Below are 26,757 nucleotides of genomic sequence, written 5' to 3'. Positions count from 1 at the left end.
TGAATGGTTTGAGCTATATGAAGAGGCTAAGTAGGCTGGGGCTAACTTTTCCTGGAGCATCAGATACTGAGAGGTGACTTTATAAAAGTTTATAAAATCATGAGGGACTTAGATAGGTTGCATAGTCAAGGTCTTTTTCCCAGGGTAGGGGAATCCAAAACTAGAGGGCATAGATTTAAGGTGAGAGGGAAAAGATTTAAAAGGGACGTAAGGGGAAACTTTTTCATGCAGAGGGTGGTGTGTGCATGGAATAAACTGCCTGGGGAAGTGCCGAGGGCTGGTACAATTACAACATTTAAAAGGTATCTGGATGGGTACATGAATAGGAAAGGTTTAGTGGGATATGGTCCAAATGCTGGCAAATAGAACTAGACTAATCTAGGATATCTGCATGAGTTGGACCAAAGGATCTGTTTCCATGCTGTACATCTCTATCACTCTCATAGATCTGTTACTGTTACATCAGCAGTGTGGAAAATATTTAAAACCTGCTGGATAATGATCTGATTGGGCATTAGCAGCATTGATTTGCAAATGGGAAATCATGTTTGAGGAATTTGATGTTTTTGATGCTACCAGCAAAATTGATAAAGTGGTGCTGACGGATGTAGTATACTTAGATTTTCAGAGGGTTTTTGATAAAGTCCCCCACTGGAGGATTGTTATAAAAATTGCAAAAGCACATGGGATAGGATGTAATGTACTGGAATGGTTCAACGATTAGCTAAGATGAAAAACAGAATAGGAATAAACAAGTCATTTTTGTGTTGACTTGGCATGACTCGTGGGGTATTGTATCAGAACTTGCCTTTAGCTTTTTACAATATATATCAATCATTTAGAATTTGGAACCCAATGTATATTACCAATGGTAAAATGGTAAAAGGTTGGACAGTTTAGGTGTACAAAGGTGGTCCTTGTCGATTGGTCACTAAACGTTATCATGCAGGTGGAGTAAGCTATTAGGATGGTGAGTGGAATGTTAGACTTTACTTCAACAACATTTGGGTGCATAAGAAGTACTGCTTCAATTGTATAGAGCTTGGTTAGACTGCATCTGGAGTAGTGTGTGTGCAAATTTTGTCTCTTTATCTGTGTACTAGATTTCAGAAAGTAAATTGAAATGTTGCTTTTCATGAACAAAAACTGCCAGCCTGGAAGATAAAGTAGATGCTGTAAGTGGGCAAATCATGCAGTAATGCAAAGTAGAAAAAAAATTACCCAAGAAGTGTTGGAGTGGCAGGAATATATTTGGAGAGCTGTTCATCAGGAAAACAGGTATTATGTAGAGATCATGGTGCAACTGTTACATTTGCCCAGACATTTGTAAAAGGTTGGTGGTATGGACGGTGTCAAAAGGACAGGGGAGCACGCTTAGAATGGATCTTAAGGAAATCTGTAATTTACTTAGATTTGAATAATTAGTAAAAATCTCAACTAAAACTTCCTTAGTGACTTACCATAAGACCATAAGACTTAGGAGTGGAAGTAAGGCTATTCGGCCCATCGAGTCCACTCCGCCATTCAATCATGGCTGATGCGCATTTCAACTCCACTTACCAGCGTTCTCCCCGTAGCCCTTAATTCCTTGAGACAACAAGAATCTATCAATCTTGGCCTTGAAGACATTTAGCGTCCCGGCCTCCATGGCAATGAATTCCACAGGCCCACCACTCTCTGGCTGAAGAAATGTCTCCGCATTTCTGTTCTGAATTGACCCCCTCTAATTCTAAGGCTGTGTCCACGGGTCCTAGTCTCCTCACCTAACGGAAACAATTTCCTAGCGTCCACCTTTTCCAAGCCATGTATTATCTTGTACGTCTCTATTAAGTCTCCCCTCAATCTTCTAAACTCCAACGAATACAATCCCAGTATCCTCAGCCGTTCCTCATATGTTAGACCTGCCATTCCAGGGATCATCCGTGTGAATCTCCGCTGGACACATTCCAGTGCCAGTATGTCCTTCCTGAGGTGTGGGGACCAAAACTGGACACAGTACTCCAAATGGGGCCTAACCAGAGCTTTATAAAGTCTCAGTAGCACATCTCTGCTTTTATATTCCAACCCTCTTGAGATAAGAGACAACATTGCATTCGCTTTCTTAATCACGGACTCAACCTGCGTGTTTACCTTTAGAGAATCCTCGACTAGCACTCCCAGATCCCTTTGTGCTTTGGCTTTACTAATTTTCTCACCATTTAGAAAGTAGTCTATGCTTTTATTCTTTTTGCCAAAGTGCAAGACCTCGCACTTGCTCACGTTAAATTCCATCAGCCATTTCCTGGCCCACTCTCCCAACCTGTCTAGATCCTTCTGTAGCCTCCCCACTTCCTCAGTCCTACCTGCCTGTCCACCTAACTTCGTATCATCGGCAAACTTCGCTAGAATGCCCCCAGTCCTCTCATCCAAATCATTAATATATAATGCGAATAGCTGTGGCCCCAGCACCGAACCCTGCGGGACACCGCTCGTCACCGGCTGCCATTCTGAAAAAGAACCTTTTATCCCAACTCTCTGCCTTCTGTTAGACAGCCAATCCGCAATCCATCCCAGCAGCTCACCTTGAACGCCATGGGCCCTCACCTTGCTCAGCAGCCTCCCGTGTGGCACCTTATCAAAAGCCTTTTGAAAGTCTAGATAGACCACAACCAATGCCACTGGAGGTCAACTTACTACAATTGAAATCTTTGGACTAAAAGTTGTGTCTGTCATGATCATTTGTTATTTTGTTCCTTTAAATGTCTATCTTGCTGATTTGGTAAGTCCCATGCTCTAATTCTAACTAGATATTTTCTAATTTTGTATTGCATAAAATCTTCCCTTATCTACAAGAAAGTGCTTTCTGCCCAATAAAATTTTTTTTAAAAAACCTATTGCAGCAGCAATAAAATTCTTTTGATACAACCTCCATTGCAACTTCCCACCCATCTCAGTGCTTAAATCTAAGATACAAATTTGTATTAAAATCCCAAGCTTACCTTTGATTCAGTGTACGTTGGCCCAGCACTCCTGCTCACAGAGCCACACTGCCCACATCTCAGTATTCCCTGGGCCAATGCTTCTGGTCTGTCCAAAGAAAAATGCTAACAGCAAATTACCAAAATACATGATAACTCTTTTTGTGTCTCTATACTTTCACCTGTTGAAGTAATCAGATAAATGCAATTACCTGTACTGTACTTGTACTGCTGACTTTTTTCTTCCCCCTGTGTTCATTGATGTTTATGAAGTTACACATCAGTTGTGAATATTGGTATGAATCAAGCTGAAGACATTCCTGTTCTGAATAGCTCAGTTGTTCTTAGCTATCAGAGAAGATTTTGTTAGCCAATCTTGTCAATATATCAGCATGCTTTACTGATTCTGTCACTGATGTGAGCATCACAGGCCAGTGTTTATTGCCATTCTTTATTTGTCCTTGTTACTTTTTATGATTTAAATTTTATTGGTTATCAATTTCCATTTTTTAAATAATGCATTTTTAAAGGTATATTATAGTATTTCAATAAAACTGTTGAGGAGTCAAATTGGCAAAATGCCATTTCAAATTCACAAATACATTTGGCTCAAATAGGATTAAGAACAGGTGAGCTGGTTGCCCCTAAGCCATCATCAAAACATGCCAATACTAACTTTCTAGATTTCTGGATAATCCCATTAATTAAGGGCAACTTGGATAAGTCACTGGAAAAAGAGCAGTACCTGTGAAGCCAGTGGCTGTGAAACCTAAGCACATACTGAATGAGAATAGGGGGAAGAGCATGCAGAAAATTAATGACAAAGGAGGAAGGAAACTCCAATGTTAGAAAAAAAATCAGGTAAACTATCCTGTTGAATAGCTAAAATGTTTGCACATTTTTGTTCAACATTTGCACTGACGATTGAGCCTACCTTGTTCGAGGAACAATCGACTATGTCACAATCTTTCAGAGATCAAAAATCCTGTTGTTTCAATTGTCAGTTCACTACCCCCCACCACCTCATTTTGCCAATTAGCTAATTATGTCTGAATTTTAAAATCACAGAAGTCCTTGGCTTTTCCCTCATCTTTGATGGTCTGCATTTCCATATAAATTAATCAGTTGGAAAACACAGGTGATTTACTGCTGGTGGTTAAGAGAGGAAACCGAAATACAGTGAGTGAGTGAATGAATGAATGAAGAGGATTTCTGGATATTTAAATAAAACATGAGAGTAGGAAAAGGGGTCTAAATAGAAGAAAAAATACATGAGGCTTAATCCATGTTTAGCCCAAAGTACATATGGTGAGTTTCTTTTGTCTAATGAAACCTAGGATGATTACGTGGAGGCTTTGGCCAGACTGCATCTCACAGTTTCCAGGGCATTCAAAGTAAATACGGAAATCAATTTTGAAGTTTTCATCCATAAAGTAGATGGTTTATCTGATGATCACAAGATAGAAACACAAAGAGATGTTCACCAACGAGCAAATGATGACCTTGCAGATGCTGGCTTGGAAAAAATTCACCTCAGGTGAGAATCAGATCATAGTATATTTTCTGGCTTTGTTTACTGAATGCCTTCTATAACTATACTATAATGCATTTGTAACTGACACAAAAAATGAAAATTAATCTAGTATGAGACCAATAATTGTAATTTTCACATTGATTTTTGTGGGAACTTGTTACATAACTTGATGCTGCATTATAACAGTTGCTACACTTCAAAAGAATGTAATTGACTGTAAAGTGATGTGATATAAATGCAACTTTTTTTTCATTTACTGTTCTGCTCAGTATTTTAATCCCTGTACATCTTGCCAACCTTGTACGTAATTTCAACTTCCCATTGACAAAAAACAATATATTGGGATGTTTATTTAGTGCATGCTTGCGTATTTCAATGGAGTGTATTCGCTATATATCACAAAAAGAGAATTACTCATTCCGAAATCAGTAACAAGTATTACCCGATGAAGGAGGTGAGCTATAATGAATGCAATCAGTTCCTGGACATGAAAGTTAGGACACTGAGGATGAATCTCGTAGCCCAGCATATCTCCCATTCCATGATAACCATCAAGGCAAGGGAACAAGCTTGGCTCATACCTAAAAATGAGGTGTCAACCTGGTGAAGCTGCAACCCAAAACTAATTGTGTGCCAAACAAAATAAGCATGTGATAAAGATAAGCAATCTCACAACTGACCAATCCGGTCAAAGCTCTGCAGTACTGTCATATTCAGCTGTGAATGGTAGTTGACAACCAACAGGAGGAGGGAGGGGACTCTACATATATGCTCATTCTTAATGAAAGGAAACATACCACAACAGTACACAAGAGAAGGTTGAAGCATTTGTAATAAACAGTCAGAATGCCAAGTGGATGATATGTCTTTTTTGAAATTCATTTTGTGGGATGTAGGCCAGCATTCATTGCCTGTCCCTAGCTGCCCTTGAGAAGATAGTAGTGAGCTGCCTTCTTGAACCACTGCAATCCAGTTGCTGTGGGTGAACCCACAATGCCATTAGGGAGGGAATTCCAGGATTTTGACCCAGTGACAGTAAAGGAACACCAATATATTTCCAAATCAGGATGATGAGTGGCTTGGAGAGGAATCTGAAAGTGGTGGTGTTCCCATATATCTGCTGCCCTTGTCCTTGTAGATGGAAGTGGTCATGGGTTTGGAAGGTGCTGTCTGAGGATCTTTGGTGATTTTCTGCAGTGTACCTTGAAGATAGTACACACTGCTGTTACTGACCCAAAGGTAGTGGAGGGAATTGATGCTTGTGGACGCAGTGCCAGTCAAACAGGCTGCTTTGACCTGGATGGTGTCAAGCTTCTTGAGTGTTGTTGGGGCTGCAATCAACCAGGCAAGTGGGGAGTATTCCATCACACTCCTGACTTATGCCTTGAAGATGGTGGACAGGCTTTCAGGAATCAAAAGGTGAGTTATTCGCCATAGAATTCCTAGCCTCTGATCTGTTCATGCAGCCATTGCGTTTATATAGTGAGTCCAGTTGGGTCTTGGCTTCCTTCTGAGGTCCCCAGCTGCATAACATATTCCCTGTCTTCAGCCAAGTAAATTCCCCCAAATGACGTCAAGGAATGATTGAAGGCATTGAATATTGTAAAGTTTACAGGCCCTGAAAACATCCCAGCCTCGACACTGCACGTGTGTACTACAAAACTAGCCATGTTTGTAGCCAAACTGTTGCAGAACATACAACCCTGGCATCTAGCTGACAATTTATGAAATTGCACAAGAATGTCCTGTTCACAAAAACCAAGTCAAATCCAGTTAAGCTGATTACGCTTCACTGGTCTCCTCTTGATCATCAATAAAGTAATGGAAAGTGCATATTTAAGATGAGATAGAAAATGCTTAATCAGTACGGGAATCAAGGGTTGTGTTCCTGTCAGCACTAGTCACATTACATGAAATAAAGTAAAAAAAACTCAGCTGGTCATAATTTTGATATACTAAGAGTTGACCAATATTTATTCAAAATAGTTTTTAAAAGTTTTGCATTATTTTCTTCTGCAGTTTCTATTTGACAAGTATTTATGACCATTCAATATTTGAAGCATTTAGCAAAGTGGTGCAGAAACTGATTCCCCAGCTTCCAACTTTAGAGAATCTTCTAAACATCTTCATTTCAGTAAGTTCTGTTTAATAAATATTGCTGCTGGTAAGTTTCTGAAAAACATTTTGTCTACCCATAAGGAATGCACTCAGATCAATTCTACAAGCATACATTAACCTGATCACATTAATTGAAAAGCCGTTGAGTATTGCTGATGGACAGTATGGAGATGGAAACACATCTGTAGTGCTTAAGAAACCTTATGAGTGCCTTTTATGGCCATTAATTTATATAATTATCTCATGTGTTCATCAGAAATATTGAATAAATTATGTGCTGCAGCTCAAGTATATTCTGTCTCGCTATAAATGCTCTTTGCCATTTTTCTTGAGCAGAAGTATGCTGGATAATTCCTTTTTTTGTGTGTGGTGCATTCAATGCTTTGTTACATTATTTTTAACATAGGCCTGTTGTCTTATATAGAATACTTGGCTCTTAGAATTTATGTTGTTGCGAATAACAACTACAGAAAATGTTGGAGATCCAAGGCTCATTTGTTATGGGAAAAAAATAGCAAGAATTCAGGACAGAACAAATTATATCTGGTAATACACTCAATTTGTGGGAGGATGCAAACATCTCAGATTTTTGTGACTGAGGTGGGTAGGTCAAGTCAATTAATTTCCTGGCGTGGCAGACCAACCCCAGTTAATACATCCCTTTTGCTCAAAATCTGGCATTGGGAAAGTGAATCAGGCTTGTCAACCTTGGAAGCAGTTTCTCACTGGCCAGAGCTACTGGCAAACACCAAGGGAATCTGTGAGAAAGGTTAGTGACGGTTCACCAGGACTTCACGCAGTTCTTTTAGAAGCTGTTGGGCCCTCTATCCCAACAGATCTTTGCACATCTCCCATGTTACCTCCCTGCCAACTTATGCCTCCCCCTTATACATGACTTATGATCAAATGACCCTTGTGCCAGGTGATACCAACATTCAATTTGGCATCACATACCCCCATGAAACCTTGGTGCCATCATGCCACTACGCATGGCCCCTTGTATTCCAATGCCATTATCACATACACGTTGTGACCTTCCAGTATCCATTGTAGGTAAACCTCAGGAGTCATGTGGAAATGAAGAAAACTAAATATTTGAACACAGCTGTCTCTCCTCAAAGTTGATCAGAGAAAAATTACCATCCAAAAATCAATTGAAAGATTTTAAGTCTCCTCAAGTGGCCATTCCTGTATAAAGACAAATAAACTTCTATTCACACCCCTAAATTAGAGATGGCTAATCCTTTACTGGTCTCTTTAAACTGTTCATCAAACTGCAATCTCAGAACCATTTGCTGAGAGACTTTACAACATTCTTAATAGTAGCCCTGGGGAAAATATCAACAAATAACTCTGTTGAAACTCAGTGACCAAATGGGAGTGACTCTCTCTAACGTAAATCTGTCAATCACATCAGCCCAGCAAAGGATTTTTGTTTAAACTCTTTCTCACAGCGTCAGCCTGTTCTCTGGGTTTTTTAAAAAAACCTTGAGATGATGAAAGTTAAACAGACCTTATCCACTTTTCAAGAGCATCCATTCCATAAGCCATTGGCAAACTTGGAAAAATTCATATCATTGATTTAGATTGTGTACCTAGTTGGAGTCCATGCACTGATTCTTGGGGTACACAATTGTCACAACCTGTCAACCTTAGAATGACTGGTTTATTCCTAGTTTCTGTTTCCTGTCTTTCAGCCGATTCTCAAATACCAGTACCCAATTCCATGTGCTGTCATTTTGTTTACTAACTTCCTGTGTGGGACCCTGTTAGAAGCCTTCTGAAAATCTAAAGGCACCACATCCATTGGTTTCCCTCATCTAATCTGTTAGTTACATCCTTAAAAGACACTAACAGGTTTGTAAAACATAATTTCCTTTTCATAAATTGATACTGATTCAGCCCAATCCTATCATTATTTTCCTGTGGTCCAATACTCCATATAATTCTAGCATTTTCACAACTGGCAATGTTAGGCAGTTGTTGCAGTTGATTGACAAAATACACGACTGACATATTTTTAGTTGAAATTGATAAGTAAAGAAAATACTGCAACTGTTAAATTAAAACAGAAAATGCTGGAAGTAACAGTTTAGTCAGCATCAATGTGGAGTTGCATGTAAAGGATGCACCAATAATGTTGATCCATACATAAGAATGTTGATTGTATATCATAATGTTCATTTCATAAGTTTTATTGCAAACCTACAAAGCAAAACAATACAAAAAAATCTACCTCAACTCCAACAACTTAATGCTATGTTTTTGACATCAAGAATGAAAATCAAAACATAGCACTGCAATTTTTAAAAAAATGAAACACCTCAGTTGCTTTGTTAATTTTGTGCTCCTGTTGTGTGCTTTTAGATGCACCTATTGTTCATTTAAAAAAACAAATGCCTGGAATTGCATTAATACATTTAATTTACCCTTCACTATCAACACCACACCAATTGTCTTTGCCATTTTTACATTTGACAGTGTTTTGTTTATTACAGAATTCAGGAATTGAAAAAGCCTTCCTCTTTGATGTAGTCAGCAAAATCTACATTGCAACAGACAGTATACCAGTAGATATGCAGACTTATGAACTCTGCTGTGACATGATAGATGTTGTATTTGACATATCCTGCATATACGGGTTAGTACCTGACTAAACTTGTTACAAAGAAAAAGCAGAGAAAAAAGATGTAGCTTCTTACCATGATTTTCCTGTTACTACCAGTAATGTAGATTATTCCTTAATATTTAAATTATTTATTTTCATCTGCCCTTTAAGTTGTTGGTCAACATGTAACCTTATGCAGACACTCTTAACAACCACTGTCTTAACAATCCACAAAGAGGTGTGTTGAAAGAGGTTTATCATTGTTGAGTTCTAAACTTGGAAATTTATTTTTCAGAAATTATTTCTTTCAGTCAACACAGTTGAATTTAGGTATGCAATTGGCATCAGCACATATCCTACCATTCTGTCCTCTTGTGCATTAAGATAACTGTGCATCAGCACAAACCTTGACTCCAATTGCTATAATTTTCTTCTATCAAGTTAATATCTGTACACTCTAAAGTTGATTTACCATGTCCTAATGTACTGATTCAGTTGATCAATTTTTATTTACATGATTAAACATTGCTGAGAAATTAACTCTACATTTGTACAGTTGCATAACAATAATTAATTATTTTTCAATTTATTAAAAAACCTCTCCAGTTGCTTGAAATATGAAACAAAAACAAATAAATACTAGAACACAGCTGACCATGCAGCATCTGTTGAGAAAGAAACAGGTTTGATATTTTGTGTAGATGCTATTTCACTAGAACTCAGTATAGTATTTTGTCTTGTTTAACTCTATTTAAAAATAAGTTTATTTCTATAAGATCTTATTTTCACATTCTTTCATCAGATTCTGGATGATTGTTCCATAATTTTTTAAACTTATAGTATTAAAGAAATTTCAGTTTCTTTTTCATTTTGACTGCAAGCCAAAATGTGAAATGACTGGATGCCAGTAATGTACAACTTGGCCATTTTGCATAGTGATGCTTGGGCAGTAAAATGAAAAGCAAAATGATATCTTTCAGGCCCTAGAATGGGGTTTCCAACACTGTTGGTCTCCAGCTGAAGTTTTGGGATAATAGGCACGGATGCAGCAAAGGCTAGTATAGAGCTCAGATCAAGAGCTCACAGTTGTGTGCCCCTTTAAATCATCACGTCTTTAAAATAATAGCCATGGCTTTACTGACTGATCGAAGCCTGATTCTTTTTCTGAAAACACCAATGAAAAGTAGGTGATTTACCCTGCAAAATTCTACTCCAACTCCCCCTACCCTCCATTATGACACGCTGCTTGCCCCACCCTTTACCCTCACTCCGAGGGTCGTGGCAATTTTTAAATATCAAAACAGTTTTGTAAAGGGAAAAAGATTTGGGAAGTGCTGCTGTAGAAATGTTTTTCTTGTATGCTAAGAGAAATTTCCAGAATCACTCTGCATTTAAGCTCATCAAAACTAATTTGATGTTGGCCACTACTGTCAGACGTTTTTGGATATAGAAAACGAAGATCTCCATTTTATACTTACAGAAGGAATTCAACTTGTCAATGACGTTGCATTCTATTTACAAACTATATTGTAGACATCCAGATTTCATTGCATAGGTTTTCCACTATCTTTCATCTTCTAATTGCACACTTCAGTTTCACCCACTTAATCCGACTAATCACATTTTAGTTTTTGGATATATGACTTTATTTTTTTCTTTGTGCAAAAGTAAACACAACAGTTTTAGTAAAATAGTCTTGCTTAATATACTGGTAACATAAAAAGCATTTTTTTAACTTCATAGAAGGAAGTATTTATACAGTTAGAATGGAATTCATGTTTGGTGAAAATATCAAGTAATTTCAATGGTATTTATAATTTTGAAAGTTCAGTGGTAAATTGTGTTATCTACTAAGTAGTTATTAAAAAGAACTTCAAAACATTCAGTGCATTTTTCTAGAAAATGCATAAAGATTTTTACCACCAGAATGTCTTTTACAAACCTTCAGTGCATTACATTTTGCCCATTGTAATGTTTGAAAAATTACATTGTTAACAATGTTAGGTGCTAAATAATTTAAGCATTTAAACTTCATTTAAAAAACCCTACAAAATTTTCGAAGTTTTTAAAATTTTTATGCCAGATACTTTGAGGTCATGAGTAACTTCTGAAAGCAGATCTGCTGACCTCTACAAATGACTTAGATTTTACATCCTTATATCAAGGTATATATGACCAATCTTGGGCATCAGACAGAATGTTTTGATGAAGTCTTACTTTTGTATCCAAAGGAGGAAGAGGGAGAGAGGGTTGTGTCTTTTTGTGGTTAGCTGGTGTATCCTGGTGGCTAACTTTCTTCCTGTTTGTCCTACATAGTGTTTGTGGCAGTCCTTGCATGGAATTTTGTAGACCCAGTACAACCTATGGATAAAACCAACGTCGTCTACAAAATTCCATGCAAGGACTGCCACAAACACTATGTAGGACAAACAGGAAGAAAGTTAGCCACCAGCATACACGAACACCAGCTAGCCACAAAAAGACACGAGAACCTCTCTCCCTTGTAGCCCTACACACGGAAGAAAAAAAACCACCATTTCGACTGGGACAACACATCTATCCTGGGACAGGCTAAGCAAAGACATGCCAGAGAATTCTTAGAGGCCTGGCACTCCAACCACAACGCCATAAACAAACACATAGATCTAGATACCATCTATCAACCCCTCAGAAAACGAACAGGAAATGACATCACCACAAACCCCAGAAACCCCATCCAGGACAAACATTTAAATAGAAAGCAGGAGACAACAGCTTCGCTTCACTTGGAGGTTGTCACTGATGATGTTACCTAGCCAGGTAATGAAACGTCTGGATATCAAACCTACAGCTCAGCGAGCAAACCTACACCCTAGATAACGTTTTCTCCCTGGGTGGAGAAGTCCAGAACTAGTGGGCATAGGTTAGGGTGAGAGGGGAAAGATTCAAAAGGGACCTAAGGGGCAACTTTTTTTACGCAGAGAATGGAGCATATATGGAATGAGCTGCCAGAGAAAGTGGTGGAGGCTGGTATAATTACAACGTTTAAAAGGCATCTGGATGGGTATATGAATAGGAAGGGTTTAGAGGGATATGGGCTAAGTACTGGCAAAGGGGACCAGATTAATTTAAGATAGCTGGTCGGCATGGTCGAGTTGGACTGAATGGTCTGTTTCTGTGCTGTACATGTCTATGACTCAATGAGTGACATAGATAGGATGAACAGCCAAGTTCTTTTTCCTAGGATAGGGGAGTCCAAAACTAGAGGGCATAGGTTTATGATCAGAGGGTAAAGATTAAAAAGGAACCTAAGGGCAACTTTTTCATGTGGAGTGTGGTGCACATATGGAATGAGCTGCCAGAGAAAATAGTACAATTACAACATTTAAAAGGCATCTGGATGGCTACATGAATAGGAGGAGTTTAGAGCAATATGGACCAAATGCTGGCAAATGGGACTAGATTAATTTAGGATATCTGGTTGACATGGATGAATTGGACTGAAGGATCTGTTTCCATGCTGTACAACTTTGGCTCTGTGGACTTGTAATCCTCAGCTCTGGGATTCAGCACGTTGTGATACAAAGATAGCATGCCAGACCAAATCAGACTCGCAAACAGTGAATTTGCAACTGAGTGCAATTAGAACATTTTAATGACCCACAAAATTGCATAATTGTTCCTATCCAGATTTCCTGAATAACAGACATCAAAAACCAAGTTCATAACTTAATCAGAAAGTAACAACTTATTATTCATAACTTTGTTTAGCTTTGCCAAAGTTATGTAATTAAGTGTATGATTTGAACCCAATCTTCTCCTCACAGACAGACACAGCTAAGGGATAAATTAGAAAGAAAGTAAGAGTTGTAATTTGCCAGTCAAGAACCATTTCAATGATGAGTACCAGGTCTTTATGGAATTCTTGAACAATACATTATAGGACGTGGGATAGTATCTTGCATAAACTCCAAAGTCACTGTTCAATGCAAACAGTAGACTCTGAGGAATATTTTTTTGTTAAATATAAACAGGGATTCCTTTCTCAGATTCTATTCAATAAGTTCATTAACTGAATATAAAACTGGAGAGAGTAAAGCTTAAATAAAGCTTCCAAGTCCAGCAATTTCCAAGCACAAATCTTTCTGCACAAAAATCCTGTCAAAACCAATTCAATCCATAATTTTCTCTTTCTTTTAAAACATTAACTATTGTTGACTGGCCATCACTAGCATTCCTTGATTGACCAATGCAACATTCAACCTTCCTTGAACATAACATATCCGGTGCCAAACCATCTGCAGTGTTCTTAGAAGAATAATTAACCTGCAATTACCTTTCCAAACCAATTCCCAAATGCAAACATCAGTTGTTTGTTCTTTTTTTAAAAAAAACCAAGCTGCTGTTCTAAATTCCAAGTTTGATTCTCAACTTCACATCACACTCCTAAACCAAAATATGAAAAATAAAGAAAAACAGTAATTAGCCTCAACAAGTGCTATATATTGAAATAAAGAAAAGAGAACTTGCCTCAAACTTTAATGTCTTTAATTCAGTCTTGATCATCAATTACAGAAAGTCAGTGGCACAAGATGAAAAATGCAATCACAATTAGCCACTAGAGATATTACAGTTAAACAGAATGACACTATATTGCCTTGGCATTGCATTGATGATAGGATACTAAGCTCACTTCAAAGGATCAAAACACAGACATGTCCTCAGAATTCAAAACAGTATCATTAATTTTGTGTAGCATAATGGGTTAGCCAGTCAACTGATTTGAATTCTGTACGTATGTGCAAAGGAGGATCCATTTAAAAATCTATTATTAACAAATGTGCTTCCTTTTTTACAATCACAAAACCTATCCTAGCAATAGAGTAGCAGTGTGGCTAAGAACTTTGTTTAACGTTTTGGACATTAGTGTAGATCTCCACATAAACATTTCAAAGTCTAGATCCATTCTTATAAACCCTGCCACAAACTCCATGCCCTAGCTACCAATTGCTTCCTCTACACGCAGTCACAGAGATGCTCAGCATGGAAACAAATCCTTGGTCAACTCGTCCATGCCCATCGGAGACCTGAAATTAATCTAGTGCCATTTGCCACTATTTGTTCCATGTCCTTCTAAACCCTTCCTATTCATATATTCATCCAGATGCCTATTAAATGTTTAATTGTACCAGACTCCACCACTTCCTCTGGCAGTTCATTCTGTACATGCACCACCCTCTGCATGAAAAGTTGCCCCTTAGATCTCTTTTAAATATTTCCCCCTCACCTTAAATCTATGTGGTTTAGTTTTGGACTCTCTCACCCTGGGAAAATATCTTGTCTATTTACCCTATCCACGCCCTTCATGATTTTATAAACTTCTAGAAGACCACCCCTCAGCCTCCAATGCTCCAGGGGAAAAAAGCTCCAGTCTATTCAGAATGTCCCTACAGCTCAACTCTTCAATTCTGGCAACATCCTTTTTGAACCCTATCGAGTTTCACAGCATCCTTCTGACAGGCAGGAGACCATAACTGAACATAGTTTTCCAATAGTGGCCTAACCAACGTCCTGTACGCTTGCAACATGACCTCCCAACTCCCATACTCAATACACTGACCAATACAGGCAAGCATACCAAATGTTTTCTTCACTATCCTGTCTATCTGTGACTCCACTTTCAAGGAATTATGAATATGCATTCCAAGGTCTCATTGTTCAACAACACTCCCCGGGACCTTACAATTATGTCCTGCCAGATTTGCCTTTCCAAAATGCAGCACCTCACATTTAGCTAAATTAAACTTATTCTGACACTCCTCAGCCCATTGGCCCATCTGATCAAGGTCCTGTTGTACTCTGAGGTAACCTTCTTCAGTGTTGACTACACCTCCCAATTTTGGTGGCATCTGCAAACTTACAAACTATGCCTCCTATGTTCACATCCAAATCATTTGTATAAATGATGAAAAGCCGTGGACCCAGCACCGAATCTTGTGGCACAACACCGATCATAGGCCTCCAGTCTAAAAGGTAACCCTCCACCACCACCCTCTGTCTTCTACCTTCGAGCCAGTTCTGTATCCAAATAGCTAGTTCTCCCTGTATTCCATGAGAAATAACCTTGCTAACCAGTCTACCATGAGGAAGCTTGTTGAATGCCTTACTGAAGTCCACATAGATCACGTTCACCGCTCTGCCTCATCAATCATCTTCGTTATTTCTTCAAAAAACTCAATCAAGTTTGTGAGATATGATTTCCCAAGCACAAAGCCATGTTGACCATCCCTAATCAGTCCTTGCCTTTCCAAATACATGTACATCCTGTCCCTGAGGAAGGATCCCAGCAATCACTTCCCTAGCTTTCCACAGAGATCAAGTCCTGGGGATGTATCCACTTTTATGTGTTTTAGGACATCCAGCACCACCACCTCTGTATTACTGACATTTTTGAAGATGTCATCATCTATTTCCCCACATTCTATACCTTCCATGTCCTTCTCCACAGTAAACACTGATGCAGAATACTTATTTAGTAGATACCCCATCTCCTGTGGTTCTACACACAGGCTGCCTTGCTGATCTTTGAGGAATCCTATTCTCTGCTCTTCTCTTGATTGTAATCATTGTGAAACTCAGGGTAGAGCACTGTTTTGAAGAACCTTGTGTTGGGCATGCAGACAATGTGGCCTATCCATCGCATCCTGTCATGTGTGACCAATACCTCAATACTGGGGATATTGGCCTGGGAGAGAGTGTCTATCCTGTATGTGAATTTGCAAAGACAGTGCTGGTGAAAACTCTTCAGTAATTTGAGGTGTCTACTTACAAAGTCCCTGGTTGTGATGCACACAGGAGAGTGAGGATCCAGCTGCACTGTAGACAATGAGCTTTATCATCAATGTCTGCTTACACCAAGTAGAGGCCCCTGAGGTACGGGAAATTATTCTTGTTGTCCAGGACCTCACCCTGGATTTTGATGGTTGGGTGGCAGTGTTGTGAGGTAGGAGCAGGCAGGGACAGAACCTTTGTTTTCCAAATGTTTAGCAAATGTTCATATGCCTTAGTGAATGCGTTGATAATGGTTTGTAACTTGGCCTTTGAGTGTATGCACATGAAGCACTGTTTGTGCATCTTGATGATAGATGTTGCAGTGTCTTGGTTCTGGCCTGAACATGTCAAAAGTTGAACAATTTCCTGCCAGTCCCATAGGTTAGCTTCATTCTGGCAGTGAGTTTCTTGGAGATGTGTTGGAGCGTTGCAGTGGGGAAGATGGAGAAGTGTGTTGCTAAGATGACACAACCTTGCTTGACCCCAACTTGCACTCATTGAGTCTGTGGTGGATCTGTTGATGAGGATCATGGCTGCATGTTATCATGAAGGAGACAGAGAATGGTGACAAATTTCTGAGGACAGCCGAATTTCAGGATGTTATCATAGAATCCATACAGTGTGGAAACAGGCCATTCAGCCCATTGAGTCAATGCTGACCCTCTGAAGAGCACAGGAGAAAGTGATTACTGCATATGCCTCTGAAGAGCACTCCAACCAAATCCATCTCCCTTCCCTATCCCTGTAACCCTGCATTTTCCATGGCTAATTCACCTAAACTGCACATTGCTGGATGCTATGGGAAATTTAGCATGTCCATTCCATCTAACTTGCACATCTTTGGATTGTGGGAGGAAACTGGAGTACCCAGAAGAAACCCATGCAGACATGGGGAGAATGTTCAAACTCTACACATACAGTTGTTTTAGGCTGGAATCAAACCCAGGTCTCTGGTGCTGTAGGGCAGCAGTGCTAAAATCAAGATAGTTGACCGAGATTGAAGAAGAGGTTGGTGCTGTACCCTGCATTTTTCTTGGATTTGTCGTGCACCAAAAACCATATCCACTTGCCTGTTGATAGATGGAAGCCACATTGAGACTCGGGCAGGGGCCCTTTGGCCACTTGGAGAAGATGGCTGAGGATTCTGACAATAGTCTTTCCCAGTGATAGACAGTGGGGATATCCCTTTGTAGTTTCCACAGTCAGACTGTCTCCTTTCTTGAAGTTGGTCATAATTGTGGCATCATAGATGTCCCAGCATTCTCTCCTCCTTCCAGAATAGCATGATGAAGTTGTGAATTTGTCCAGAGTGCCTCTTCACTGTATTTTAGTACCTTAGCAGGGATTCCATCTGCACCAAATGCCTTGTTGATTTTCAGTTGTCAGATTGCTTTTATTGACTTCACAGTGGGAAATGCACTAAGATAATGATGGGTAGAGTGTTGCAGGATGGTATCGGGTGCACTTGCATTGAAGGCTGCACCTTGGTTGAGGCGGTCCTCAAAGGGCTCAATCCAGTGGCTGTTGACTATCTCTTGGTTTTTAATGAGCTCTTCACTGCTTTTGCTCTCAGTGGGGTCGGTTCCTGGGTAATCTGAATCATAGATGGCTTTGATTATGATAAAGAAGCCGCATACGTTGTGGTTATCAATGAGTTGTGAAGTCTCCTGCGCTCTTTCTACCCACCATCTCTTCTTTGGGACACTGGTTCTTTGTTGCACCTCCAGCCAATAGTTGCCTGTAGATTTGTTTCCTCTCACTCTAGGTTTGGTGGAGTTTTCAGTTTAGGCATGCAATGTGTTTATGGTCAAGGAGATCCTGGATCTCTTGTTCTTATTGAACCAGTCTTAGTGTTTCCTGGTTGAGAGACCTAGCATCTCCATGCAGGTGCTGACTATAGTGGCTCTTAGAACCAGGTGCACTGTATAATTCTGGCATGTGGTCATTGCCAGGTTGGCTGTGAAGCACTGCCTGAATAGGTCTTCCTTCACAGGGCTTCCGAGTTCAGTAACATTGAATCTCTTGGCAGCAGAGTTTTTTCTGCCTCTGCCAGTTAGGGGCCAGATGGAGAGATGATGCAGTGGATTAATCGGAGGTTGGTCCAGCAATCATCAGCTCCGGTCTTGGCGCGGGTAATGAAAGCATCCTTGTGGTCCCTAGTTCAAACAATATATAGTCTATTAGTTGCCAGTGCTTGGAGCAGGGAAGTTGCTATAAGGTATGTGCTTGTTTCTCTGGTGGAGAAGGTTATTTGTTCTGATTATGGTTTATGTAATCTGTCAGGAGGAGGACTCCACTGGTGTTTGTTTTTTCTACACACCTAAGACACCTTTTAAACAGGTTTGCATTCCTCCCAACTCTGTGTCATTGAATTTGCTGAGGAGATAAATTTGGCTCCTTGGTGATGCAGAACAAAGCTCGGCTGGTGTAGAGGCCTCTTTTGTTTCATTTGTTGTGTCTCAGATCAGGGTGTAGGCATTGGCAACTGTGATATACTGCTTCTGGGCCAGGGTGAGCTATAGGGTCATAAGGCACTCTATGGGAATTTGTTATGATCTCTGACCAGTTCTTTTCTTCTGCCGACTCTGGACAGATGGTGGATGTCTTATGCTTGCCGGTCTAGAAGGTGTAACCACTGCCTAGTTCTTTAAGCTGGCCACCTCCTGCCAGTTGTCTTGCTCAGGATGGCAAGATCAGTGTTGCTTGCTCTGCCATTGAATACAATCATGGCTGATTTCATCTCTGCATCAGCTCCACTTTCCTGCCTGCTCCCCATAACCCTTCAACCCATTACAAATTAAAAATCCATCTGTCTCCTCTTTAAATTTAATGTCCCACCATCCATTCTACTATGGGTTAGTGAATTCCACAGATTCATAACCTTTTGAAAAGTCACTTTTCCTCATTTTTGCTTTAATTCTGTACCCTAATCCTAAAACTTTGACCTCTCATTCTAGATTGTCCCGCAAGAGATGTCTACTTTGTCAATCCCATTAAATACCTTGCATGCATCAATTAAATCTCCTCTCATTCTTTTAAACATTCAGGAAATATAAGCTTTAATCATAAGACAAAGCCCTCACCTCTGGAATCAATATCATAGATCTCCTCTGAACAGCATCCAATGTAACTTTTTCCCCCCTTAACTAACGGGACCAAAACTGTAGGTAGTAGTCCAGGTGTGGTATTTCTAATGTGTACTAGTCCACTCGTAACTACCTACCACTTGGAAAATGACCTATTCATTCCTCCTCTTCCCTGCTGTCTGCCAACCTCCTTTTGTTTAAAATAAATGTGGATTTGAAACTTTAACTTTGTTTTTTCTCTGCAGATGCTGCTTGACCTGCTGTGTTTCTCTAGCACTCTGTGTTTGTTCCTCACTACTATTTTCTGCCCCTTGGTGTTTCTGAGCTCCAACCAAATAAATTCCCCTTCCCAAAGCTAATATCCTTCCGCACTATAGCAATACTTTCCTCTTTATCTGCTATCCTACTTCCTTTTTCTTTTCGTCTCTCCTTCCTAAAAGCCAAATATCCCTGGTAATCCTGCAGCCACATCTATGTAATCCCAACTATATCATACCAGTTTATAATATATTTGTGTGACTAATTCATCCACTATATTGCAAATGCTCCATGCATTAAAACACAAGACACTAAGGCTTACCCTTTAATATTCTTAGTCCTATTCACTTCACTTGGCACTGTGGCCCTGTTTTGATTCTTGCTGTTGGATTCTCTGTCTATCACTTTTCTTATTTCCTATTCTGTCTCTTGTCTTTGCCCTTGTTTTCCCCTCTCTTCTGTTTCCCTGTATAGGTTCTGAACCTTCTGCCATTTTAGTTTAAATCCTCCCCAACTGCACTGGCAAATACAGCCCTAGGACATCAGATCCGGTCCTGGCCAGGTGCAAACTGTCCAGTTTATATTGGTTCCCCCTCCCCTATAACTGGTATCTATGTCTTAAAAATCTGAAACCCTCCCTCTTGCACCATCTCTCCAGTCATGTATTCACCTGATATATCCTGTTATTTCTACTCTGATTAGCACGTGAAATTGATATTAATCCTAAAATCACTATCCTTGCTTCCTCACTCACTATATTCTGTATTAGGAACTCATCCATTTTTTTTTGTGTATGTTGTTGGTACCGATGTGTACCGTGACCACTGGCTATTTACATTCCCACTTCAGAGTGTTGCTCCAAGACATTCTTGAACCAAACACCCAGGAGGCAATATACCAACCTGGATTTTTGTTTTCTGCCAAGAAATGGCTATCCATTCTGCTTATGGTTCAATCCCCACTATTGTAATCTACCCAGGCTAATTCTTCCTCTCCTGTGCAGCAGAGCCAATCATGGTTCAATGAATTTGGCTATTGGTACCTTTTTCTGAGAAGGCATTTCCCCGATAGTATACAAAGCAATATATTGGTTTTACAGGGGCATAACCACTGATGATTCCTGCACTGCTTGCCTCGTCCTCTTACTCTGCCAGGTGGTCAACCATTCCCTCCCTGTTGGGTGGTCATCCATTCCCTCCCTATCTGTTGAAGTCTTAGCCTGTAGATTAACAAACTCTCTATTCACAATACTCCCAGATGCCTCCAACAGTGTTTTCAGTGTTGCTCCAGAAAAAAAACCCTCATATCCAGAAGCTACAGCATATTTCATGCATGAGTTCTGGTGTCAGGAACTGGAAACTACCTGATTTTTCACATTGAGCTCTCCTTCCATGACTTACACCTTAAATTAAAACCCTTAGATTGCTCTTAAAATCAAATAATATTAATTTTTCTAGGGTCCTTCTTCTCTGAACCTCTGCGCTATTGCCCTTACAAATTATAAACCCAAAATAAAAACCTTACAAACTCTTAGTTATGAAAATTGTATACTCACCTGATCTTACTCACCCAATCAGCCTGTCACTTTTTGACACTCTCCCTCGACTACTTCACTGAATGCTGACCATGGGACACTATCCACACTGCTTCAATGCGATGCTGCCACTCAACACTCTTCCCTAACTGCTTCACTGCAATGTTGACAGTGGGGACACCCTCCCAGATTGCTTTGGGATTCCCAACCCCTCTCTTCAACCAAGCGAATTTATGGAGGCAGCTGAATCAATCAATCCTACTTTGATAAGGGAAGAAGAGAAACATTATTTCTGCACTTAGATTGAAATGCCGCTCATTTGTTAATCAAGTGTGCTTTACGTTTTCAGGCTTCGAGAATTTGGTGGAGGAAGTACATATGACAAAGAATCCGTAGCAATCATAAAACTGAACAACACAACAGTTTTGTATCTAAAAGAGGTGACAAAATTCCTTGGCCTAGTTTGCTTTCTTAGAGAAGAAAGTTTTGAGCGGAAAGGTAATCTTTGTTTATATTACAGAATAAAATTGCTCACAGTCATAAATATATCGAGTTCATACATTGTTGTGAAAACTACAATATCAAACAAATATGAATGTCCTTAAAATTGACATCTTTTTATTTTTCTAAATCAGTGATCTCTTTAAGGCTGCCATTCCAAAAACAATCTTTAAGCCATATTCTGTTTTTGTTCATTTTTCCCATTTTAGAGAGTTTTCTGTGATGGTAAAACAACAATTCATCTAAGAACTGACATAATCAATTAAAAAGTATTATAACATCAAGGTAATTTTTTTTTAAAAAAAGGAATTAGCAAAAGCCCACCAACATCTTTGCAGGCACCGAGGGATGACCAATAAAGATCGCAGTTTCAGATTTTAAAAAACACTTTTTAAGTACTTAATTTCTGGAGTTCAGTGAAATTTCTTGGTTGTCAGTGTAATTCTCAGCATACTCTCAGGCTGATAATCAATTTAAGATTGTCAGTCAAGTTGACAGCGTGGCACACTTGTGCATACTCAAAGCTATATGTATATTTACACCAGGCCCTGTTCTCTGCAGACAGGGTAAATCCTTGAACAGAGTCAACCTGTCTGGTTTAAATTTAAACAAAACTTAACAGATGTCAGTCATCATTAGCTGATATATTCTTCATGTCGATGACTTTTCCAAGCCATTTGTAAACCAGATAGCACACTTTTCTTATAATTATAAGGTTGTTGTTCCTTTTGAATTGGTATCCTTGTGGTTTGTGCAGATGATTGAAAGATGACAAACTTCAACAAAATCAGCGTTTCTTTTTCACCAATATCTAGGAACTGAGCTCTTTTGAGGCATAATTTATAGTGGTACTGTACTTGTGTTTTCTAGTTCTGCTTTCTCAGTACAAGTTAAATGTCCATCCATTTAAGAAACAGACTTGGCAGTATTGTTGATGCTGAACAGAAGACCTCAGCTTCTCATTTAAAACCATAAACCGTTACACATTCACATTTTATATCATATTAGGTGCAATTTTTTTTGTTTTGTCTTTTGGTATATACCAAGATTATTTTTTTTTTCTTTTTTTTACGTTATAGGTTTGATAGACTACAATTTTCATTGTTTCCGTAAAGCAATTCATGAGATTTTTGAAGTTCGTACAACCATGCTCAGGTGCCACAAACAGCACAGAGGACTGCAACGAAGCAAACTGGGAACTCCCAATGGCACACTTGGACTTCAGTCATAATGGTTGCCATGCTCACAGTGTTTCTGGTAGCATATTCAGTAATGTTAAATAGATGAACTGTGAGAACAATGCACTGATATGCATGAAGATAATGCTCAGGATATTAAAGCTGATAAATAGCTCTAAAGCAAGCACTTTGTAAAATGTACTGTATATACTCGAGTAAAAGTCAGTCTCATAAGTCAACCCCTTATTTTTGGCCAAAAATCTGGAATTTTTCCATAAAAATCGTGTAAAAGTCGACCCTAGTTCTTCACATAATTCACACTGACATAAGGCTTCAAATTTCCTCAGTTCATTATTGATCGAGCACTATAATTAGTATAATTAGTATTCACTTTTTGTATGGCTGTTCCACTCCACTCTGGGACTCCAGTCTGCCGGCTGTCCTGCTTCGTTCTTCCGGCTATTCTGCTTTGGTCTGGGATTCCAGTCTAGCCCTCAGCTGCACTGATGATGTCACTGCCACTCCAAGGTAAGGTTTCTTCAATCATAAAAAAGGTGGATGGAATACTTACTAATTCATTTTATTTTCTATTCTCTTTATCCAGTAATTACTATAATTCATTGTGTCTTTTTTAAAATTTGCTTAGAGATCAACTGGGCTTCTACAGATACAGTGAATTTGGACAGGCATGAATTTCAGCCACTCAAAAGTAGTATCCATGTAATAGTCGCCCCCATAAATTTAACCTTAAAATATAGTCTAAAGAATCTGACTCTGACACGAGTATATACGTTATATCTTTCTTTAGAAGTTGCTGAAAATCAGTATTATTATATGTAACTCCTATGTATTACAAATCGCTTTGTGGTTTGTAGCTGTTCAGTTCAAAATAAATTAAATTCTCCACAGCTACAGCTTTGTATGTTCATATGTCATGGGTTAATAGCAATATCAGAGAATGTTAAATTTCTGATTTTTCTCTGTTACTGTCCTAAATAAGGTCTTTATTATAAGGACGTTCTTTCAGAGGTGAGTACTTCATATGGTAACAACCCTGTGCTTTTTAAATGTGTTATGGGCCAGACCAAATTCCCTTAAAACATATTAAGAAGATAGCTTTAAAATCAGAAAATGTTAGGGTCTAGGCTAAGTGTAAGGTGTTGCAACAAACCAGATGCGATTCAATTGGTCAAACTACTCCACTTTAAGCAAAACACACTTGTCCAGGATCAAAATCTCTAATTCCAGGTTGGGTTTAGGATTATTGGACTCAAAGGCAATAAGTGGTGAGATTTTTAAAAAATTTCGGATGTTGCATTTGGTTGGTGCATTGTGTAATAATGGCTCTTTCAGTCACTATGAGTTTTCTGGAGGTGGAAAAACACACTTTGGGAGTTTTACAGAAAGTGAGCAAGGCAAAGCTTCTTGAATTGGCAGACAAGCTGGAAACGGGGTTGCCGTTGTCTGTGTAAAAAGGGAAGGTAACTGCAGCAATAGTTCGACATTTCCAAATGCCAGAAATGCCATTGGAATCTTTGGAAATGACTAAAATTCAAATGCAAATGAAGCAGCATGAACATGAAAAGGAAAAAGTTTGAATTATGATGGAAAACAGAAGAAAAGCTAGAAGAGAGAATAGAATAGCTCTCGCAGAGGGAAAGAAGAGAATATCCCTGGCAGAATAAAAAAGGGAAAGAAAGGCCCTAGCAGAAGAAAGGGAAAAAGACAGATTTTGAAGTTCAGAGGTTAGAACTGAAAATTCAAAGTCGACTTAAAGTGATGGAGGTAGAGGTAAAAGATAGGAGTAGTGATGAAGTCAGTGATGGTGAGCAAGCCTAAGTTCATCAAGAAGGATATAGAAATCATTATCCATCTCGTTTGAGAAAATGGCCAAATAAATGAAATGACTGGTGACCACGTGGATATTGTTGTCCAAAAAAAATTGGTAGGTAGAGCTAGTGAGGTATTTGCATGTAATAATGATCTAATAACGAGGTATCCGGGGAGCAGAATGAGGTGACAAAAAACATCTGAAGTGCATATGAGGTGATACCAGAAGCCTACATACAAAATTTCAGGAATCTAATTTTGATGTAGAATTTTACTCTTGATCCAATTACATTTGTATGGGTAGTCCATCTCTGGGGAAAAACTTGAGTAACTCTTCTGATACTGCATAATGAAATGGTCTTTGGAAATCTCGTAAACACAACAATTATGGTCAACAAATACTAATTCCCACATTTTATTTCAGGTAGCAGTCCTACACAAGCAAATAAGATTCTTTAAAATTGTTCCTCGATTGAAGGGATCAAACAAAAAGTAATTTTGATAGGTGGATAAGGGCATTGAAAATAGATCAAACGTATGGTGCTCTTAGGTGATTATTTTGGAGGAGTTCAAAAATTCACTTCCTGAAGTAGTGAGAACTAGTGTAGAAGAGCAGAGTTAAGATTGCAAGATTAGCAGAGGAAATGGCAGATAAATCAAAGTTTGGCTTCCAGCATCAATTGGTGAGGGATAGAAATTGGGGAAAAGAGAAATCTTAAGGTGGTAAAGAAAAATGAGATCTCATTGAAGATAGTAAAATTAGTTTATCACAGCGTAAAAAGGAAAGCTATGAGGGGGAAAGAGATGTTTAAAAAAATGTTCAGGTGTTTCCACTGCAATAAAGTAGGTCACATGGAGTTGCAGTCTGTGTCAAGCTTTTTGTGTTGTTGGAGCAGCACTCATTCAGGCAATGGAGGTGTATTCCATCATACTCCTGGCTTAAGGCTTGTGGATGGTACACAGGCTTTGGGAAGTTAGAGTGTGTTAATTGCTGTAGGATTCCTAGACTCTGACCTACTTTTGTAGCCATTGTATTTATACAGCTAGTTCAAAATTGAGTAAAAGCTACTCCCTTTTCAGAGATCAGCATTGACATACAGCAATGCTCTATGCTTACTAGACAGTGTATATAAATCAAATGTCAAGTATAATATGTAGATTATGTAGCTGGTTGTCTTTATTATTCTGATTCAAACAGTGAAAGCAAATGCTGATTTAGAAAAAGTCAGGCTCATATGCGGCTTTTAAACAAATTAATATATTATTGAAATGTTGAAAATATTTCAAAAACTTACAAAATTGTTGTGGTTGTGTTCGCCGAGCTGGAAGTTTTTGTTGCAAACGTTTCGTCCCCTGGCTAGGCGACATCATCAGTGCTCTGGAGCCTCCTGCGAAGCACTTCTTTGATGTTTCTTCCGGTATTTATAGTGGTCTGTCCTTGCCGCTTCCGGGTGTCAGTTTCAGCTGTCCGCTGTAGTGGTTGGTATATTGGGTCCAGGTCGATGTGTTTGTTGATGGAGTTTGTGGATAAATGCCATGCCTCTAGGAATTCCCTGGCTGTTCTCTGTCTGGCTTGCCCTATGATAGTAGTGTTTTCCCAGTCGAATTAATGTTGCTTGTTGTCTGCGTGTGTGGCTACTAGGGATAGCTAGTTGTGTCGTTTCGTGGCTAGTTGATGTTCATGTATGCGGATTGTTAGCTGTCTTCCTGTTTGTCCTATATAGTGTTTTGTGCAGTCCTTGCATGGTATTTTGCTCCTTACATGAGCAAAACTAATGTAGTTTACAAAATACCATGCAAGGACTGCACAAAACACTATATAGGACAAACAGGAAGACAGCTAACAATCCGCATACATGAACATCAACTAGTCACGAAACGACACGACTAGCTATCCCTAGTAGCCACACACGCAGACAACAAGCAACATTAATTCGACTGGGAAAACACTACTATCATAGGGCAAGCCAGACAGAGAACAGTCAGGGAATTCCTAGAGGCATGGCATTCATCCACAAACTCCATCAACAAACACATCGACCTGGACCCAATATACCAACCACTACAGCGGACAGCTGAAACGGACACCCGGAAGCAGCAAGGACAGACCACTATAAATACCGGAAGAAACATCAAAGAAGCGCTTCGCAGGAGGCTCCAGAGCACTGATGATGTCGCCTAGCCAGGGGACGAAACGTTTGCAACAAAAACTTCCAGCTCGGTGAACAGAACCACAACAACGGGCAGCACGGTGGCACAGTGGTTAGCACTGCTGCCTCACAGCGCCAGGGACCTGGGTTCAATTCCCGCCTCAGGCGACTGACTGTGTGGAGTTTGCACATT

General features: G+C 39.3%; 1 protein-coding gene across 1 annotated transcript in view; it reads left to right on the top strand.

Annotated features, from left to right (window-relative positions):
• Positions 1-23,422, top strand: part of LOC132837274 (ras-related GTP-binding protein D-like) — a 34,955-nt gene extending 11,533 nt beyond the window's left edge. Inside the window, exons 3-7 of the mRNA XM_060856956.1 lie at positions 4,295-4,494; positions 6,511-6,625; positions 9,108-9,250; positions 21,255-21,403; positions 22,486-23,422. Of these exons, the coding sequence (XP_060712939.1) occupies positions 4,295-4,494; positions 6,511-6,625; positions 9,108-9,250; positions 21,255-21,403; positions 22,486-22,637 (759 nt within the window). The 3' untranslated portion in view covers positions 22,638-23,422. The remainder of the gene's footprint in view (positions 1-4,294; positions 4,495-6,510; positions 6,626-9,107; positions 9,251-21,254; positions 21,404-22,485) is intronic.
• Positions 23,423-26,757: the final 3,335 nt, after the last annotated feature.

This window comes from Hemiscyllium ocellatum, chromosome 3 (genome assembly GCF_020745735.1).
Source record: "Hemiscyllium ocellatum isolate sHemOce1 chromosome 3, sHemOce1.pat.X.cur, whole genome shotgun sequence".
Lineage (NCBI taxonomy): Eukaryota > Metazoa > Chordata > Chondrichthyes > Orectolobiformes > Hemiscylliidae > Hemiscyllium > Hemiscyllium ocellatum.
This window is presented reverse-complemented; position numbering and strand designations above follow the sequence as displayed.